This window comes from Danio rerio, chromosome 14, assembly GCF_052040795.2.
Source record: "Danio rerio strain M-AB ecotype USA chromosome 14, GRCz13ab, whole genome shotgun sequence".
Taxonomy (NCBI): Eukaryota; Metazoa; Chordata; class Actinopteri; order Cypriniformes; family Danionidae; genus Danio; species Danio rerio.
This window is the reverse complement of record NC_141034.1, coordinates 45,414,523-45,435,321: the sequence shown is the minus strand read 5'-3', so window position 1 is coordinate 45,435,321 and position 20,799 is coordinate 45,414,523. Positions and strand designations below refer to the sequence as shown.

Genomic DNA, 20,799 nt, shown 5'->3' with positions numbered 1-20,799 from the left:
CTTGATGTCATGTGTGAGTGTAGTGTCATGATATCTGTGGCAGTGGATATGACGAGGCAGAGCTCAATGCTGGGACTCGTCTTGTGGATTTTCAGGAGAGGAAGTGTGCTAAGTCTTGTTTGCAGTTGAGCCTATGGTGACATGAGTGGGAATAAACTTACTGGAGATTGTGTATTTGTTCGAAAAACATGGAAAAGTGTGTTTGCACAGTGTTTTCTGTTACAAGGAAAATATTAAATTTAATTCACAGTACAGGGCTTACAGTAAACAGAGGATTTTAGCATAGTGCAAGAGAGGTGTACTCTCGCAATACAGGATGCATTCAAATACTATAAAAATAGAGCTGTAAAATATAACCATTTTGAAAAATTAGCAAAAAAGTACTTATTAGTTATAAATGAGTGGAGTCGGATGTAGCGCTAAATAAAAGGAGCTCTTTTTCAAATTTGGCTTGTTTGGAATTTGAAGCTCTCGAATCTTTTAAAGTAGTTTGATGGGGAGATGTAGCCACGACTGAGATTTTTAAATATAGCATTTCTAAATCTCTCTTCTGTAGTAAACTGATGTGTGTGTGTGATTGCAAACCGATCTATTTAAAGCCATGACAAAGAATCGGCTGGTTTTATTAATGTTTGATGTGGGTGAATTATTACAGACTCACCATGGTTACTGCTAAAGTAGACTGTAATCAAATGTTTTAATAATAATAACAAATGTTTAAATGTTACTTGTGCGTCAGAGATAAAAGTCTGACTCATACTGACTCTCAAACCTAGCATGATATTCTGCCTTGTGAAATCCTTTAACAGAGCTCAACAAATCTTTAAAAGCTACATTGATCTTTTGGACTAATGAATTGATTTTCATCCTCGTTTGAGGTGTTTTCAATATGTCTTGCCTTTATTTGAAGGTTGTTTTGGAGGAAACCGTGCTATTTATGTGCTGTTTGCGTATCTTTTGCTTACTGTTGGACCATTGTGCCTTTTTTTTATCAGATAAAATATTGTTCTTGGCTCAAAACCATCAAATATTGGCTGTGAATAATGTGGCATAGATTTTGCATTGACCTTCAACCCTGAAACATTTTCAGTGTAGCAAGGTTGGTGCAAAACATGATTTGTAAAAAAAAAATTACAAGTAATTTTGCTAAGTTAAAAAGTCATTCATTTCAAGGCTGTCATGCTAAAAATATGCTTACGTATGCATTACAATTTAATTCATTCATGAATTAATTTTCCTTCGGCTTAGTTACTTATTTATCAGTGAGTCACCACAGTGAATAAACCACCAACTATTCCTGCATACGTTTACACAGCGGATGCCCTTCCAGCCGCAATCTAGTTGTGGGAAGCACCCATACACTCACATTCACACACTCTCATACACTAAGGTCAATTTCAAAAGTTTACACTTAGATGCTATTAGTAGTTTTGGCATGCTGTCCTGGGGGAGAACCCTGAGTTCGGAGATTATTGAGCCCATGGCTGCCGTCTGGTCAATTAGCATATAAGGGGGTCCGAGATCAGGTATTTCTTGAAAGCTGCCCCTGGTAAAGGAGGAAAGGAAAGGAGGAGATGGGGTGGAAGGGGGGATTCTTCCAAATTGAAGATAAGGTAGTAGGATGATATCGGTCTATTTATTAGGGGTGTGAACCTACACTGGTCTCATGGTTCGGTTCGGTTACGATTATCATGCCATCGATTCGGTTCAATACGATATCTTTGTGCATCTCGGTGCATTGACTATGCTTTTACATACATATTTACATTTTTTTCCCCTTCACAACACAATTATTTTTTTTAAATTAAAATCTATGTATATATTATTATTTATTTATATATTATTTGTAATATAGTATTGTCCTTTAACACAAGCAGTAAGATATATGAACTTTACTTGCTCAAAGAAAACACTCTTTTTGAATGTATCAAACAAAACTCCAATATATGCACAGAAGCCAACATGAGCATTTATAGCAAATAAACTAATGTGAATATTTAGAAAAAAAAAGCGCTGTTCACTAATGATTGACGTGGAAAGAACAGCCATGGTTACAGTCTATATGTGCATAATACACGGTTATCACAAGTAATCCATAATAGACAGTGGAGAAAACTCGCACCTCAGGCAGGCTCGTGTCAGGATCCACAAGTATCGCTTTAACATCCAACAGTAGAGGAAAAGTTACCTCACAAACAGGCCAGCGCAGCGGATCAGATGTCCAAAATGTGTGTGAGAGAGAGAGGCCGAGATGGATTTTTACAGCATCTCTCCCTAGTAGTGAAATAGCGGCCCGTGTGCTGTGCCTTCTTCAGTGTCAACGAAAGACTGTCCAGCAAACTTGCAAGCAGCTGAATTGTGCTTAAGTATCTACCTTTAAAGTAGTTGGAATGTTTTATAGTCGCCCTCGCCTCCTTCGCCATAGTATTCTACTGCAACATCACGCATAGGAGATAAATGACGTCAGTACAAAATAACCAGTTATGATCTATTACTGAACTGATATCGAATTGTCCCCATCTGCATCGAAACAATTAATTTTGACACCCCTACTATTTATTGTACACTCTCAGAAAAAAACATGGTGGTACAAATGATGTTCCTTAAGGAACAGTTTTGTACCTTTTGTAAAAGTTGTACCTTAAATGGTACCCCTTATGATACTGTTCTGTACATTTTGTGGTACAATTGAAATTAAGATACACAATTGTTCTCATAATTGTCACACAACCAGCGATCGCTTTCCAGAGATTGCTGGTTCTCACACAAACTCAAAACTACATTTCCGCATTTCCCAGGACTACATTTTCATACATGCACTGCTCCCAAACACGCACGCCTGTTCATTCATCTATCCTGATTGCAATCACCAGCTGGACCTTGTTCACAGACTGATATCACTCCATTCATAAGCCACTCTTGCACGCTTCCAGTTTGCCGAGTCTTGTTTGCATCCTTGTGACATTACAACGCGTTTCCCTGTCTTGTTTTCTCCGTGTTAGACCTAAGCCTTGTCAACCTTGTTCTCTAGTTTAGCCGCCTGCCTTTTGACCTGTTCCCTGTTTATATCGACTACGATTCTGGACTGTCTGTACATACCCGTTTGCACCTGATGACCACTGCTTGCCTGACATTGAATAAACCTGCATGTTGGATCTTACCTTCTGTTGTGAGTGTCACTCCCCCCAGTCGTAACAATAATACAGCTACACAAGTGTTGGACAAGTCCTTCTTTATTACAATATCTATGAAAATAAATATTACTGGAAAGGCAAAGTAATTTTATGAATATTTTCCATAACATGAATCGTCATTTAAAAGCATATGTTTAAATCAACTCCTAAACATGAATTATTAAGTTCTATAATACAAAACAACTGGCAAAACAAAGCTATAGGTATTGTAAACTAAACATTTGAGGCGTTTTTAATAAACGTTTGGTAAGCATTTTCTGATGAATAAAGTATTATTATTGATATCTGCGGCTTTTGCTGTGAGTTGCATGTGAGTTGGCAAAAGTCCTGCATATGCAAAGTGTTGAAGAAGACATCTTAGTATTGTAAAACTAATCAAACATTGTGCCTATCTTGTTACAATACTTTTGCAGAATTCTATTATTAATTTAAAATTACGTAAATTAAAGGAACTTTTAAGTGATTACGAAGGTATTGTGTGAAAATCTGAGAAAATTTTTATATTATAGATGGGAGAATGTGTTTCTGTAACATTTTTGTGAAAAGTGTTGTGAGGCGTTTTGCAAAAAACAAAAAAATTTGATTTGTTAAAGTAATTTTTATCCTTTATTGTTAATGGAAAAGGTGTATTTACATAAAAAAGCTTTAAAAAAAGCATTGTTTAAAAGAGTATTTGATGTGTTACATTTACTGAAAGTAAAATTGACACATGGGCGACATGGTGGTGCAGTGGGTAGAATTGTTGTTTCTGTGTGGAGTTTGCATGTTCTCCCCTTGTTTGCATGGGTTTTCTCCGGGTGCTCCGGTTTCCCCCTACAACTCCAAAGGTGTGGTATAGGTGAATTGGAAAAGCTAAAATGTCTGTAGTGTATGTGTGTGAATAAAAAGTATGGATGTTTCCCAGTGATGGGTTGCAGCTGGAAGGGCATCTGCTGCGTAAAACATGTGCTGGATCAGTTGGCGGTTCATTCCGCTGTGGCAACCCCTGATTCATAAAGGGACAAAACCGAAAAGAAAATGAATGAATGAATGATTGAATGAATACAATTGATGCATTTTGGATAAAGCAAAATGTCTTTAAATAGTTCTTGAAGGAACACATCTGACTCTTTTAAGTTACAAAATGTCTTGTCACTATAGTGGTACCTTCATGGATCAGATTTGTAGCAGATAGGTACAATATTGTATCTGCAGGTTTTAAAAAACAAAGGTACATTTTGGTTTCCCATGGTACAAATCATGTCCTTAATAGTACAATCCAGTTAGCACTGGTGACTCACAGCAAGAAGATTTCTGGTTTGATTTCCAGCTGAGCCAGTTGGCATTTCTGTGTGGAGTTTGCATGTTCTCCTTGTGTTCGTGAACGTTTTCTTTTGGTGCTCTGGTTTCCCCCACAATCCAAAGACATGCGCTGTAGGTGAATTGAATAAGCTAAAAAATGTCTGTAGTGTATGAGTGTGTGTGTGTGTGTGAATGATTGTGATTCCCAGTCTTGGGTTGCGGCTGGAATGACATCCCCTGTGTAAAACATTTTCTGATATAGTTCTGAAATAGTTCATTACTCTGTGTCCACCTCTGAAATGGAGATTAAGCCGAAGGAAAATGAATGATTGTAAATGTACAGTACTACGCAATGTAGAGTATACTGAGATGGATAGACAGTGAATTGTAACTGCAACTGGAGCAAAATACAATGATTTTTTTTTTTTTGGAGACAATCTAATCAGCCATGATAAAAAAATCATCATATTGCTCACGCCTACAAAGAAATTTGAGTTTTCAAAGATGATTGGAAGGAGAGGAGTGGGTTCATTGTGCTTTAATCCAGCACAAAATCTGTTTGATATGTAAATAGATATTTGGAGTTTTGAAGAGTGAAGTTCTTTGTTAACTTAAATGAATCATTTTGCCACTTTTGCTCTTGCTATTGAGGTATTTTTTTATAAGTAAAAGGCATTTGTTATTATTTTTAATTGTTGTTTTGTTATGCGTATGCATGTTGTGCTACAGCCAATTTTTCTGAGCCTTTGATATTAATGAAAACTAAAATTTTAGATCCCCTTTATAGCTTTCTTGAAATACACGACTGAGATGCTGTTTCTTTCATCTCTTCTTTTGATTTGCTGATTTGAGGTTTTGTGAGTTTGATGAATTCAGTTTAGCTGTTTTAAGACCTCAGCTCATCAGAAGAGAAGCTGTGCCATGTGTGCTGTCACATGGTCCAAAAGCCTCCAGATGGATGAGGACAGACAAACCCTACCCTTTAACTTCCTTCCTAGAGAAAGCCCCCACTATCTAAACATAGATGATTAATGGCTTCTTTAACGTAGTTATATAGAAATCCAGACTTTGATTTTCACACTGTTTTTTAATATATGCTCTAGATCTAAGCATCTTTAATTACACAGTACTTTGTTTATCTGAGAGTTTTTATCCCATTTAAATGGATCCCATTATTTAGCTCACACCTTTTTCTTTATAGTTCATCCATAACTTTCTGTTTGGATCATGCATTTAATTATTTATCAAGGGGATTTGGAGGTGGCTTGGCTACTAGAGTCTCCCCCTTTAACAAACATATCAGTTGGCCTGCATGTGTTGGTATGGTTTGTTGTTTATCTCCCAAAAGGCATTATTGACTAGTCCTAGATCAATATCACCCAGAATATGAGCATGATGTATTCCCATCGACCTGAAAGAAAGAACAATCTCCCAGAGTCGACCAAAACTCCATTAGGGAAAAAGAAAGTGTGATTACAGGCCCGATAATGGGGCTGTATACACACCGAAGTGCATCACTCTCCTCATATCTATTGGGTTTGGATGTGGAAAGTAGCGACCATCAGGCTCGCTGTTCCATCAAGACCATCACAGCACAAACCCACAGAGGAGCCGAGGCCGATAAAAGCAGTTTTTTTTTCCTTCCCCCTTCTGGAATATCGCTGATGGGCTCTGTCGGTGGAGAGATGTGAGGAAACGTGCAGCTCTGAGATGTGCCTCTACTTAATGGGGGATCTTGCAGTTATGCCGGAATATTTTCAACTCCGAATGAACAATCAGCGCTTGGCAGAAAAATGCAAATGAAGTGGCTGTGCACCACTCCTTGAATATTCAAATCAGATTTGATGCACACGAAATTGCAGGAGGAATCCACGTACTGTTTAATTTTATCATAAAACATCCACAATCACATTAAAACTCGTTTGCATCATTGATGTCACCAAGAGGCTGTTAAAACCATATTAAACATCCATGTTTGTGGTAACCTGATTCCAATACGCAACGCAACATAATTATTCTTTAAAGCCTATAAACATACACAATTGAGTTTGATAGCTTTTGGATGCAGGATACCAACGTGACCGCATTGATTATTGTCCTCTGCCATGCTCCGTTTGGTGTCAGTGATGGCCTATCATACCATTATCCTCTCTAGTATAGTTATGGAGACATCAGAGCTTGTAAAGGTTGAGCAAATCGGAGATGATGAAGTTAGTCCAATAATCTTTCATATAATCTTTCATTACCCGCCTCCGCTGAGCTTTTCATGTTTTTCTCTTTGTGCGTGCACTGTAGCGTAGCCACAATGGAGCTCAGTGGAAATCTGTATCCTGCCAAGATGGTTCCTGACTCCGGGAGAAGTGTGCATAAGTCAAGGGGGATGCAAGGGGTCCCACTTTTGGCTTATCTGATTACTTAACAGGGTTTGACGCTAAGGATTTTTTTCTACTGGCTCGATCTGCCAGTGGTTTAGATTTGTTGTTGTTTGTAATGGTATGTTTTTCATATTGTTAGATATATATGTTAGATATATTATTGTATGAAAATGTTCCTGTTTATCGGCTTGTTAGCTGATTGTGATGATTGACTGCAGGTGTTGTGTAGAGCTGTTTGACTATTTCTGGAGCACTTCCATTTGCAATGCTTTACCTGATGAAGACCATGTCGGTCGAAACGTTGTGATATTGACATTAAAAAATTTTCTTTGAGAGCTAAAGTGGCAGTGTGCCGATTTACTTTGAATCTTTTGCCCTGCCAAAATTTGAACTGGCCCCAATAAAAAAATAAAATAAAATAAAAATAAATATAAAATTGAAGTTAATAGCTATTTCTTAGCTGCATATTTTAAATGTGATATAACTAAATTTGGAAAAATAAATAAATAAAATAAATTAATTAAAATTAAAATTAAAATGTATTTTGAGCAAAATTCAATGATAGCTGTATGGAAATGTTATTATTATTTATTATTTTATTGCAAATATAATTATTTAACTAAAGGTGACTTACTCATTTGTAATTATTGGTAATTTTGTTAAATGTCAAACTAAACTTCCCGCTGGTTGAATGCTAGGTGGGGCCATGGGCTCCAAAAAAAGTCCAAAAAAAATAATGGAACTCATTTTATTTTCAAACTTTCAGTTTTTCTTTTTCAATTTCTTTACCCGCCCCAACCCAAGGTCTATGGGTTATAGGCTGATTTATAGTTTCATCTGGTGCTGCACTGCAGGCCTCTGCTGACTGTGTGCACACCTCACGAAATGGACAAGGCATTTATATTTGACCCTAATAAGATAATGAGATGATCCGTGCATCATTAACGCACATCGGACGCACACATTTGCTTATTATTTAAAATCAAACAATTCAGATGGCGCTCTGTGGTGCGGCAAAAAATATGAACAGTGTCTTGATTTTTTTTTTTAGCTGGGCACCATAGACAGCCACCGACTTGCAGTGCCGGTGTGCGTACCCTGATAGAAATCTGTGATTACAATTCTAAAATGCATGGCAGTGATCATGTTTCTGCCACACAACAGAGAGCGGTCTTATATTCAGTGTTTGACCCCCTTTAAAGGGCTGTGAAACCCCCCTCTTTGGGTTCAAGTCCATCTCAGAATAAAAAAAACAAGCTTCAAAATGGGCAGAGGGAGGAGTGCTGTTAGCAGATGGAGGAGTGGACGAGAAAAAGAGGGGAGCCAACAACTGTTGTCAGTCGGCTCACAAAATGAGACCCAAACAGTGAGGAGACGCATGATTTTATAGTTTACAAAGTTAAAATGAAAAGAAATAAACAGTAATTGAATGCCCTGCTACATTTGTTAATCGTAATTTCATATACACATAACTACAATTTTTTATATCATTATAAAGATACACATGTAAACACCATGAATAGGGAGGACTTCCCTCCTCCTGAATCTCCGATTCTGAATGCAGACACAGGGAAAGAGGGCTGCTGAACTGTTATCCACCATCTTTTCCAACCATTAGCGTTGTTGGTAATCTGTAGAATTTTAAACATAGGTGAACACAGCAGCACAGATATAGGCGATGTGTCTGAATGGTAACGAACTCAACTGATAAAAGTTCGCCATTTCTCCTACAGCTCTCCCGACAAAAATGCTTGTTGCAAACCAACAGCTTTGCTGTATCGGCCCTGACAGCATCGCGACGAAAATCATGCAACAAACCTCGTGAATCATGGAAACAAATACATAACCTTACGACCCTTCATGAACGGCTAAATACTGCTTGCCATTCACAGATGTGGTCTCACCCAGTCATTGGGTGTCACCGCATGGCAGATCTGCCTTGCCTTCAGTAAGCACGTGCTCTCATGAATAATTAAGAAGCAGGGCCTTCTCATAGGATAAGAAAACTCAACTATGAATAATAATGAGAAACCGACACGTCATTACTCCAGTAGCAAATGCTCGCACCGATTTTGATCCCGCCCAAAAAATTATTTTAAACCTGTCAGATGAAATTAGCTCACAAAAGCTCTTATCTATCCAGGTTTACCCACAATTAAAGCTGCTAGCGTTGTCTTAACTGATGCTCAACACACACAAATCTGTTGTAATTACAAAAAAGCTCTAGAGGGTGTCTTGAACCTTTAATACTTTGTTTGCATGAAATTGACAGTCGCAGCCAAATTTATCTTTAGTTACAAGCCAGTTACTGTCCCGAGCGTCTCGCATGCTGGCCCCGGGCCATCGGGCAGTCCTTATCGTCAAGCCCTGCTTAACCTTCTCGGGTGAGACTTGATTTCAGTGTAAAACACTGGTGTTCAGTGAAGGAGGTCATAAGGACATTGTTATTAAAAAGCCTTTTAGTGACTAAGTGAGGGGTGTTATTGAGTGCGGCTGAGACAATAAAAAAGCTTCTGAGTTAATTAGTAATACTCTTGTAAATGTTGTAAAGTTTTTCCATTAAAACACATATATGGCAGAACATGATGGGGGCGTATGTAAAGCGGCAGCTCTGTATCCATATGTTTGTTTTGATTGAATCTTAGATGACTGGTGTGAACACAAAAAAATGTGGGTTGTCTGTTGTTGTGTAGCAATACTGAGGCGGCTAGCTTGACTGCAGAGGTCTCACGGTGGTAAATATGCACATATTTTATTTTCTCTGGAAACTGATAACAAAGAAATAACTTGCCTCCTGAAAATGAACTTGGAATGGAGGAAGCAGCCAGACCGAGAGGGAATTCTCTACCATTATTCTCAAAGACCTCAGGCATAAGGCTGATTCAGAAAAAAAAACAGACTTTTCACAACATAAATAGCTTAGACTTTTTGCAAAATGTCAGTCGTTGCCAAGTTTACAATGCTGCAATATGGCTATTAAAGGTACCATAATGATAAAAAAAAAGAAAACAGGACATCTGTAATTTTCAAATCCATCCTTTCTGCCCCGAATACTCTTCATTTTCACCAAGTTTCAATTCATTAACTGCTTAAGTTGTGATGAATTGATTACAGTGCCCGGTGGCTAGTTGAAACAAAGCTCCTCAGAACAAGCGATGCTGAACAGTGAATGAAAAGACTCAGGTTCGTTGTAATGAGTAAGACGTTGTTGTGTATATGAGCACTTTGAAAAATCCCCTCTGTTAGGAGCAGCCTCCTTTTGACAAAGACGGGAAATGAGTGTGTAAGAGGTTGTGCGGTGATTAAGTGTGAATCGTGGAGAGCTGCCTCGCTCTGCTGAGAGGCAGATGGTAACCTTGGGGACGCTGACGCGGCTTTGTGTAAGTGAGAGTGGCAGGAGGCATTTCTCGAACGGCACTGCCTGTTCCACCAACCTACCACTCTCTTCCGCTCTAACTGCCTTCGTTTTTTATTTTTTCCATTTATGCATGTCTCTTTCCCTGACATAAATGCACACTCTAGCCTATCTGTGTTTCTCTCGGTGGCTGGTTGATGCGAGAGCACATTATGTGCTCTTACTAGGTGGTTCTTTAATTACATTACCCTCTGCCAGGGTCTATATACCCTATTATCTCCAAATAGAGTGACATCCATTAGATCCATTCAGGTCAAACTCGTGACTGACCTCCAAGTGACATCCTTTTGATTTCTTATTCATCTAAGCTGACTGGAGGACGACTGCTCTTTTTATCCTTGCTCTTCCCTTAGCATTCAAGGTGTTGAGCATAAACCTGATTTCCTGTTTGTGACGGCTTCCTCTGTAAATAAAACTGATTTGATTTGACCCACCATCAAAAAACATTTCATGCTTCTGAAGCCATGCTGAAGTTTATCTGAACGAACGCTTCCAGTTCCTAATGACAGAACGGTTCATTTTCAGGACGCGAAGGGAATGACAGAGGAGCCATCGTGGTGAATGATGGATTAGCTTGTGTGGTAAATGCACTTCAGCTTGGGCTTCTCTACTTAAAGTGACAAGTGCTCTGTTTGTGTAGTTTGTGACTAAATGCTGTTGGTCCTTTGCGGCGCAGTTTGGTGTTTTTCACTGAGTGTTTTTTACTGTAGCCACCTGCTCTCTGTCGTACCGTCTCCATCTCTTCCACCTTCCTCAAGTTTCACTTCCAGGCCACACGAGACTTCTTGTCGGTGAAAAGGCACAGATGGGCTTTAAAATGCTCTTGATTCAGACGCCTGAACAGAGGCAAACAGGACACTTCTGAATCTTTATCTTCCAGTTTCAGTTTCCTTTATTTATGTCATTTAACGCATCACAATAGAATTGTAATGCAGAACGAAATTACGTTGCAACATACCCAACAAGAACATAAAAAAAATATCACTATACAAACACTATAAAATCCTAGCATGATAAATAAGCTTTTATAATTCCATAAAAATATAAAAATAAAATTCTATAAGATATAACCTATTTTTATTGTATTTAAAAAACTCTGAAGAGAATAACTTAATACTTAAATACCTATTTCATCATTTTTTGTACAATTCCTCCAAGAATTGTAGTTTATCTTTGAAATAAGTTCACCCAAAAAATATTTACTTTATTTTCTTTTAGGGCTGTGAGATTTGGGCAAAATATCTAGTTGCGATTATTTTATTTATTTATTTTTTTAAGATTTCGATTTGATTTGTGATTTATTATTGTAGTCAAGCTTCAGGTCAATAATCTGTATCCTAGCTTCTTACTGTTAAAATGCAATGAGTTGAAACTTGAATTGAATTGAAACTTGGTTAAAACGAGAGCATTTGTGGCAGAAAGAATGGATTTGAATTTTACTCAACAAGTTAAACTCAAATTTGGGACATAGTGTAGCTCATTCATTCATTCATTCATTCATTCATTCATTCATTCATTCATTCATTCATTCATTCATTCATTTTCAACAGCAATCTTAGGAGAGAACCCCAGACTTCCCTTTCCCCAGACACTTTCTCTCACTCCTCCAGGGGGATCACGAGGCGTTCCCAGGCCAGCTGAGAGACTTGGTTCCTCCAGTGTGTCCTGGGTCTTCCCTGAGGTTTCCTTCCGGTGGGACATGCCTCCCTACTGTAGGAAGTCATTCAGGAGGCATCCGAAATAGATACCCAAGCCGCCTCCACTGGCTTCTCTCGATTTGGTGGAGCAGCTCTACTCTGAGCTCCTCCCAGGTGACAGAGCTCCTCACCCTATTATAAGGGTGTGCCCTGAAAACCTGTCAAGGAAACTCATTTTGGTTGCGTGTATCCGAGATCTTGTCCTATCGGTCATGACCCAAAGCTCATGACCATCAAGAGCTTTGCCTTTCGGCTCAGCTGCACTTTTACCACAACAGACCGGTACATCAACCGCATTACTGCTACCGCTGCACCACATCTGCCTGTCAATCTCACGTTCCATCCTTCCCTCACTTGTGAGCAAGACCCCAAGATACTTGGACTCCTCCTCCTGGGGTAAGGACTTTCCTCCAACCTGGAGAAGGTGGCAAACCATGGCATCGGACTTGGAGGTTCTGATTCTCATCCCAGCCGTGTCACACTTAATGTGTAGCTTATTATACAAACAAAAAATAATAATAATAATTATAAAAATACACAACGGCAAACTAATATGGCTGATAAGAGCCTTTAAGGGCTTGTATTTTCTAAAACAAAATAATGAACACAGATGCTATACAAAATATCATAAGGTTAAACTTACAGCTGTGGTACTCCAAAATGGCAAAAATAGGTGTGAGATGGAAGTGTATAACTCTAATCCTGCATTTAGATTAGTTTTTTTAAATCCCTCTTTGGTCACTGCCCTAAAAGGCACCATGTCTTCAGCCGAGGTCGTGCGTTATGGCATTAGTTATCTCCTGGGTAGGGTTAGTAAGTTCTTTATTAAACTAGAAGGTAAAATGCACTCTAGGGGCTTTGTAACTACTAGCTAGTTTGTAACTAAATTTGTTAACATGTTCTTAAAGCAAACTGTAGTTAGTAGGATGTAAGCTCTCCATAAAGTCACGCGTATAGTCGCATTGAATGATGTAATGTTCAGTAAGAAGCATTTAAATAGTTAAACTGCTTTCAAATTCTGCAACTAAAGCATCTTTATATAACTGTCTTATGAAAAGGAAATGATAAATAATTTTTGTATGGTACATTCGATTACAGTCAGTCACAACAGATGATGCACATACCTGCATTGCAAGCTGTAAATCTACCAGCCTGATCTCACAAGAAAACGTAAGTATTTTACGTTTTGCCAGTTCAGTGGCTAATTTGTACGAGTTCAGTCGTACGAATTTGTACTATTTTAAAAAGGGGGCGTGGCACCTAACCCCACCCCATTAGGGGATGAGCAAGTCGTACTAAATTGTACGAATTAGATCATACGAACTCATACGAATTAGCCACTAAATCAAAAAGTTGAGATTGTGTTGGAATGTACACAAAATACACATGAAGTTATCAAAATATTAAAGTTAAATTTTTTGTGACAGGAACCCAAGATATTCCCATATTACTGATGTCCTGTTTTTTTTATATTAATTCATCTATTAATGCTTCTGAAGGGGCAGACGGCATCATCCTACTCGTCCGTGCTTTCCTGTTTGTGTGTCTGGTTGACGCTGTGGCGGAGTAGGTAGTGCTGTCGCCTCACAGCAAGAAGGTCGCTGGTTCGAGCCTCGGTGTTGTCAGTTGGTGTTTCTGTGTAGAGTTTGCATGTTCTGGGTGCTCCGGTTTCCCCCACATTCCAAAGACATGCGGTACAGGTGAATTAGGTAAGCTAAATTGTCCGTAGTGTATGAGTGTGAATAAGTGTTTGTGGATGTTTCCCAGAGATTGGTTGCGCTGGAAGAGCTTCCGCTGTGTAAAACATATACTAGATAAATTGGCAGTTCATTCTGCTGTGGTGACCCCAGATTAATAAAGGGACTAAGCCGAAAAGAAAATAAATATATGAAGGTTCCGCATAGTTCGTTTATGCAATTCTGATTGGGCAGAACGAAAGTGTGCTAGTAAGACAGTCAAACAAAGACGCCATGCACACATTTGCTCTGGGTGAGTAATATATAATTATATATAATTATATTAATAAAATATATAAATTATTAATAAATATATAATTAATAATATATATTTCATATTGCAGCCTCTTGCTAATTAGCTAATCGCTACGTTTCAAATCGCAATTAGATTTTGATTAATCACACAGTCCTAATTTCATTCCAAACTAATATATTTTTCTTTATTCTATAAATTGTAACATGCATAAATCACACCAAGCTGTATCAGCCATTGGAGAAGTGTCACAAATTCAGTATCATATTGGAAAATGTACAAGAAATCCAACAGTAGTGTAGAACACACATGATTTTCTCCTTTTTGATGTTAAAACTAATGGGTTCTTGTTGCTTGTCAGGGAAAGCCCCCAGGAACTCTGGTTCTTGCTCTCATTTGGCCTGTGTTACTGGAGCCACTGCACACATCGGTTCACTCATACACGGTTAAGTGAAACCACAGCCTTGTGTGCATGACAAGGGACAGGGGCATGAGAAAACAGAGATAGACTTTTACTCCTAGATGAAACTATAGTGTAAATTATGAATGCTTGCTACAGCTCTAAAATAGCTGGTCTTATTGCCCGGCTAGTTACTACCTGCCAGCCACACATTAAACTTTTATGGCACTGTTTTGATCTTCTGAACTTCTTGCTCACCTATGTACTTTGCACGGACTGATTTGTGGATGAGTGGCGCTTCTTTATGTGGCCTTGTTGTTGCTGGAACTTTGCCCCTTTATCCTCCATCAAAGTAGGATTTGTGCCCATCGACAACCGTAAAGGTCGGGTGGCGAGGAGACTTTAGAGATTAAAGGGAAACTCTGCACAGGCGGCAGATTTTGGGCCCAGCCCGGAGCTGTTTGTGGCTCAAGAACACGTCCAGGAAGTAATGAAATCTTGGCTTGGCCGGCGATGCTCATTGGCATTCGTGCTTCGTCTGCCTAGCCTGGCCGCCATCGGCCATGTGTGAGCTCGACTGGCTGTTGGGATTGTGTGGACAAAGCGTGCTCTCCCCTGATAAGAGAGCCTCTGCTGGTTAGCCATTAGCAAGATTAGCACAGCTAGGAGACCTGTGCAGCAGCAGCAGCATCATGTCAAGCTCACAAGCTTACTCGCTGTCCCAGGCTGAGTTTCATTTGTGGTTCCTCACCTTGGCATGCAGCCCAGATCCAAGAGTTTCAAGTGGAAGCAATAAGCAGCTGTTTGATTTTCTGTTTGCTACAGTCTCTTATCACAGGTTCTCTTGGGCAGTAGGGTGACGATATGATCTTCTTCTTCCTGTAGGTCCCAGGAAACGCAAATTACCAGGTCTTCTCATCCTCTCAGTTTCTTCACTCCGCTGGCTGCTCCTGGCTTCTGGAGAACACCTCGTCTGCACGCTGCCTCGGACACCAGGAACCTGCCGCCACGTCAATCACGTCCTCACAGCTGGGTAATTAATTTCAAGTGCAAATTGCAGCCATCTTCACTTGAGAGAGGGCGAACAGATCAGACTTTTCCTCTCTCTTTATTCTGTTAATCCAGTCCTGAGGCTTTTCAGATGGAGCCTTTTTCCCCCCATACTGGTTTGGCAGTGAGGCTTTGCCCAAATCTCCAGGGTGTTGATCAGAGTTTTTTGTTTTTGTTCATCCATCTCTAAAAGAGCCAAACGATTGTAAGGAACATCAGTCATTTTAGAGTTGCCCGCTTGGCTGCATGTTACCTGTGAATTTTCAAAGGATGCTCTTTAGGAGAAGAGACCTTTGTAAATGAGCCAATAAGCCTTTGGTCTCTTTGAAGAACACTTTACCAAGCCCAATATGGGGAACCTCATGAGACTGGCTTTGTAAACACAAGACTTAGTGGCTTCATGAGTTCAACCTTTTTTCTTTCTCTCTCTCTCTCTCTCTTTTTTTTAACTTCACTCTCACTGTGCTCGGTCTATTGTTAACTTATTGGTGATGCGGAGTGTTACTTTGGAAAGCTTAATTCTGTCACTCCAAAAATTAATCGAGCAATATTTTTCCAATGTAGTAACATGTTTTATGATATTTTTTCGTTCTGTCAGCTGTCTGAAGCTTGAGTTGAACTGTTTTTATTTTGGGGTAGATAAGTGTTTTTCTCCCTGACAGATTTCATGCAGCATCTAGGACTCCTGCATTGACCTTATGCCACTTTCAGTGTAAGCTTGAGTTGTGTGGCATTGAGAACTGTGCTTTGTACATTTCAGTTCTTGAATTTAAGAAAAGAAAAAGATAGGCTTATAGATGCATGGATAAGTTGAGAGGTGGATGGAAAATGCATATATGAATAGATAGACCATCCAGCCAGCCATCTTTTATTCTGCCTACTGTATCCATCCATCCATCCAGCCATCTTTTATTCTGCCTACTGTATCCATCCATCCATCCATCCATCCAGCCAGCCAGCCAGCCAGCCAGCCAGCCAGCCAGCCAGCCAACCATCTTTTATTCTGCGTACTGTATCCATCCATCCATCCATCCATCCATCCATTCATCCATCCATCCAGTCAGCCAACCATCTTTTATTCTGCGTACTGTATCCATCCATCCATCCATCCATCCATCCATCCAGTCAGCCAGCCATCTTTTATTCTGCCTACTCCATCCATCCATCCATCCATCTGCCTATCAACCATTATATCATACTATCCATCCATCCATCCATGGATGTGGTTCAAAAGTTAAAATTCCATTATAACCAATTATTATCCATCAGGGCGAGGCAGTGGCGCAGTAGGTAGTGCTGTCGCCTTGTTTGCATGTTTCCCTGCATTTGCATGTTCTCCCTGCGTTTGCGTGGGTTTCCTCCGGGTGCTCTGGTTTCCCCCGGGTGCTCTGGTTTCCCCCACAGTCTAGAGATATGCGGTACAGGTGAATTGGGTAGGCTAAATTGTCCGTAGTATATGAGTGTGTGTGTGAATGTGTGTGTGGATGTTTCCCAGAGATGGGTTTTGGCTGGAAGGGGATCCGCTACGTAAAAACTTGCTGGATAAGTTGGCGGTTCATTCCGCTGTGGCGAGCCCCGGATTAATAAAGGGACTAAGCCGACAAGAAAATGAATGAATTAATATTGGCGAGGCAGTGGTGCAGCAGGTAGTGCTGTCGCCTCACAGCAAGAAGCTCGCTGGGTCGCTGGTTCGAACCTTGGCTCAGTTGGCGTTTCTGTGTGGAGTTTGCATGTTCTCCCTGCCTTCGCGTGGGTTTCCTCCGGGTGCTCCGGTTTCCCCCACAATCCAAAAGACATGCGGTACAGGTGAATTGGGTAGGCTAAATTGTCCGTAGTGAATGTGTGTGTGGATGTTTTCCAGAGATGGGTTGAATGAAAATGAATGAATTAATATTATCCATTCATTTATCCATCCATTGGGGTGTCTAAATTCAGTTTTGGTGGGCCGGTGTCCTGAGGAGTTTAGCTCCCACTTGCTTCAACACACATGCCAGGAAGTTTGTAGTATATCTAGTAAGAGCTTGATTAGATGGTTCAGGTGTGTTTGATTGGGGTTGGAGCTAAACTCTTCAGGACACCGGCCCTCCAGGACCGAGTTTGGACATCCCTGATCTATACATTATTTTCATCCATCCAACCATCAAGGACTGAGGGATGTGGTTCAAAAGTAAAAATTCTATTATAACCAATTTATAACCCATCTCTCAGTCCATCCATCCATCCGTCCAGGGATTGAGTTATTCCAATTTAAAATTCATTTCAGGTTTACTGTAGTGTGTGGCCAGTTCAAATCCAGTGGCCGCTCATGAATTGAAAATGACCTGATCCTAAAATGCAAAGGTTCATGTCTAAACAGCTTGGTTTATACAAATGCTTTAGCTTGGCGACTGTAAACAAACTACATTCATATTCAGTGTGGAGGCCTAATGTACGTGCGAGAGGGCTTTCAAAAGTCCCCACGTTATAGCGTAACATGTCGCATTCAGAAAGTTTTAAGTAAAGCAGTTACTTTTCTTAATTGCGCATGTGGATTTCTGTGTTGTGTAATCCGTGAAAAGAAAGTTCTTATCTCCAGTGGAGAACATAATAGTTAAAACTGTGCATAATTGCTTATATAGAGATTGCTGGAACAACCCACCCACGCGATTAACTGGCTCGCATAGACACACGCAAAGACACTATCACACACTAGCACACAGGCTTTTTTTGCGCTAGACAGAATACCCACATTTCCTCTGTGAGCCCTCATTTAGGTGAGCTGACCTTGCATGAGCTGCGTCAATCACTCTCTATCTGCCAGTAAATCCTCCCTTATCTTGGGCTTAAACTGGCGGAGCTTGCCCACATCTGCACTGCAGGAGACGCAGAGGCTGTACAATAAGCCTGGAGCAAAGCGAGACTGACTGAAGCTACTGGAACCATGTTTGTGATTGACGTGTGTTTAAAGTGTGTTTGAGTTGGTGCTCAGATGTTTTATTTCTTTTCTTTTTTTTTATTGCATGTTTCAATGGCAAGTTTGAAGGCTGGATTTGCATGTTCAGGGCAGTTAGGGTGGCAAGTTTGAAGGCTGGATTTACTTTTGAACTGTGCTGTATAAAATGCACCAGCGCATGTTTTATGGATGCATTTGAACTTTTACCCGATTTGCATAATTACTTTAGTGAGACGGCCACTAAAACAACACGGGTACTGCGTGCAAATAAGCAGCGTTATCAGCAGGAGTGGTTCAGTCTTGTTAAATCCCCAGAGTTTTGGGAGAAGGTGGTGTTTTGTTATAGCTGTTGAGACAGTTCGCTCTAGAGAGGTAAAGCTGTGTGATTTGAGTCCTATTGTCCTCCAAGATTTGTGGGAACAGTTCTGGTGTGCACTCAGTGGAACTGTAGATCTCACCGTTGCCTGAATGTGTGCTCTTTTTCTCTCTTACTCTTTTTCTCTTTGCCACTTATAGTTATGTGGAATAGCTGCTTTTAGAGAATATTCTTAATGCATTTAAGTGAAGTTTATTTATAAACTAATTTTGTGAGGACCACGTGCTTATGATTGCTTGCAGCCGACCCCACATTATGCAATTTATGATTCACCAATCAGACGATTCCTAAGCCACCATAAATACCATAAGTTCCATATGACAGCCATCTTCATTTTGAAGAATCCCCCTTCCACCACCACTCCTCCTCCTTCCTAGATGGGTAGAACGGTGGCCCAGTGGTTAGCACTGTTGCCTCACTTCAAGAACGTCACTCGTTCTAGTCCTTACCAAGCCAGCTGACATTTCTGTGCGGAGTGTACATGTTCCCCCCATGCTCACTTGGTTTCCTCCCACTGTTCAAAAAAATGCAACTTAAGTTAATTGACTGATCCAAATCGGCACCATAGACATGTTCTTAAGTAGTTATTAGCTACTACAGCAGGGGAGTTTTCGAGATTTACCTGAGCTCAAACTCCCCCCTTGCCTTGCAAACGAGAGGGAGCCCTAGGCTCGAGGATCTTATGAGCTCAGGGCTCTCTCCCGGGACAGTATGCCAAACAAGCTTTATAATCCATCATCAGCTAAGTGTGAACTTCTGAATTAGACTTAACTTAATCAGCTGTCAAACATGGAATGCTCTCAGATAATTTGTAATTTTTTTTGCCTTATGAGGTTCATCTTTGTTCAGATAGAAAATAACACCGGTAATAAAATATACATAATATTGATGCATTTAGGCCCAGTTTGCCAGTTAAGTGTGACCCAATTCAGATTGTTTTTACTCATATGTTAAACAGATCGGATCTGTTCTATGACCGTGTAAACACAAAAAAAAAAATGCCTGCATTCAGATATTCAGGGGTTCAGGCCTCCTTTATATGAGAAAATTAATCGGATACAAATCAGATATGTGACAATTCCACTATCATGTAAACAGGCAGATCGGATTTATATAGGCATTCAGTTTTGTACATTATTAAACAATGTGGTACTTCTACGCAGTTTAATGACACAGAAGGAACAGCATGTGTGGAGAAGCTGACGCGGTAAAGGAAGAGCATGTGTGGAGAAGCTGACGCGGTAAACAACATAACTTTTGCAAATTTAAAATAGTTGCATCTCTAAATTATTACAACAACGACTTTGCATTAGAAAAATGTCTAGTTTGATTTCTGCTTTTTGTCACGGTTTGTGGTAGGGAAAAGGAGCGAGGACTCAGGTGCAGCAAGCAATGGGTATTCATTAATAAAAATAAAAAGCAAAATGGCAAAACAAACTACCTCGAGGGGGGATATATTAATAAAACAAATAAAACAAACAAACTAGAGAGGGCAGGCTGGCAAACTGGAGAACAAGACAAGAAACGACAACATATGATGACGAACTGGCCCAGGACAGCAGACATGAGGAGAATATAAGCAGAATTAAATTAATACACAGGTGAACAAACAGGTGTTAAACATGTGAATCTAATAAACTAATAATAAGTTAACAAGGAGGGTGGGGCTAGACAATAGACGGGAGAGCACATGACACAGAGACAACACAAGCTGCTCACGAGACTAGAACACGCAGCCAATGAGAGAACTCATTATCCGCGTGTTCATGACAACACGAACACGCAATGCATGTAAACATACATCATGTGCTAAACACAACACCAACAGAAGACTGAACGGGAGACACGAGTACGTGATGAATGAAAACACTCACCGTGCACACACACACAGAGTGCATGTTTCATCTCAGCGCCGGCCGGAACCGAAACCAACTAGACTGAGACGCTGGGAATGAAACACCACGCTGCAGACAAACGAACGTGAAAACCCGGACAGGAGCGCACCATTGCAAACATGAATAGACCTCACGCGCCCCCATCAAGCGGGAACGCGCACAGTACAAGCACGTTCACAATTGGCGCTCGTACAG

General features: G+C 40.1%; 2 protein-coding genes across 5 annotated transcripts in view; both read left to right on the top strand.

Annotated features, from left to right (window-relative positions):
• drp2 (dystrophin related protein 2) overlaps positions 1–20,799 on the top strand; it is a 337,990-nt gene that overhangs the window by 99,650 nt on the left and 217,541 nt on the right. For 3 of the 4 annotated variants that reach the window (XR_015506813.1, XR_015944951.1, XM_087280548.1), the window contains exon 2: positions 15,237–15,384. The exons of the other annotated variant lie outside the window; for it this stretch is intronic. Coding sequence is in view for 1 of the 3 variants with exons in the window: in XM_087280548.1 (XP_087136674.1) it covers positions 15,237–15,384 (148 nt within the window). In the remaining 2 variants the exon portion in view is untranslated. The remainder of the gene's footprint in view (positions 1–15,236; positions 15,385–20,799) is intronic. 4 annotated transcript variants of the gene reach the window in all.
• cenpi (centromere protein I) overlaps positions 1–20,799 on the top strand; it is a 221,085-nt gene that overhangs the window by 128,994 nt on the left and 71,292 nt on the right. The window lies entirely within an intron of this gene.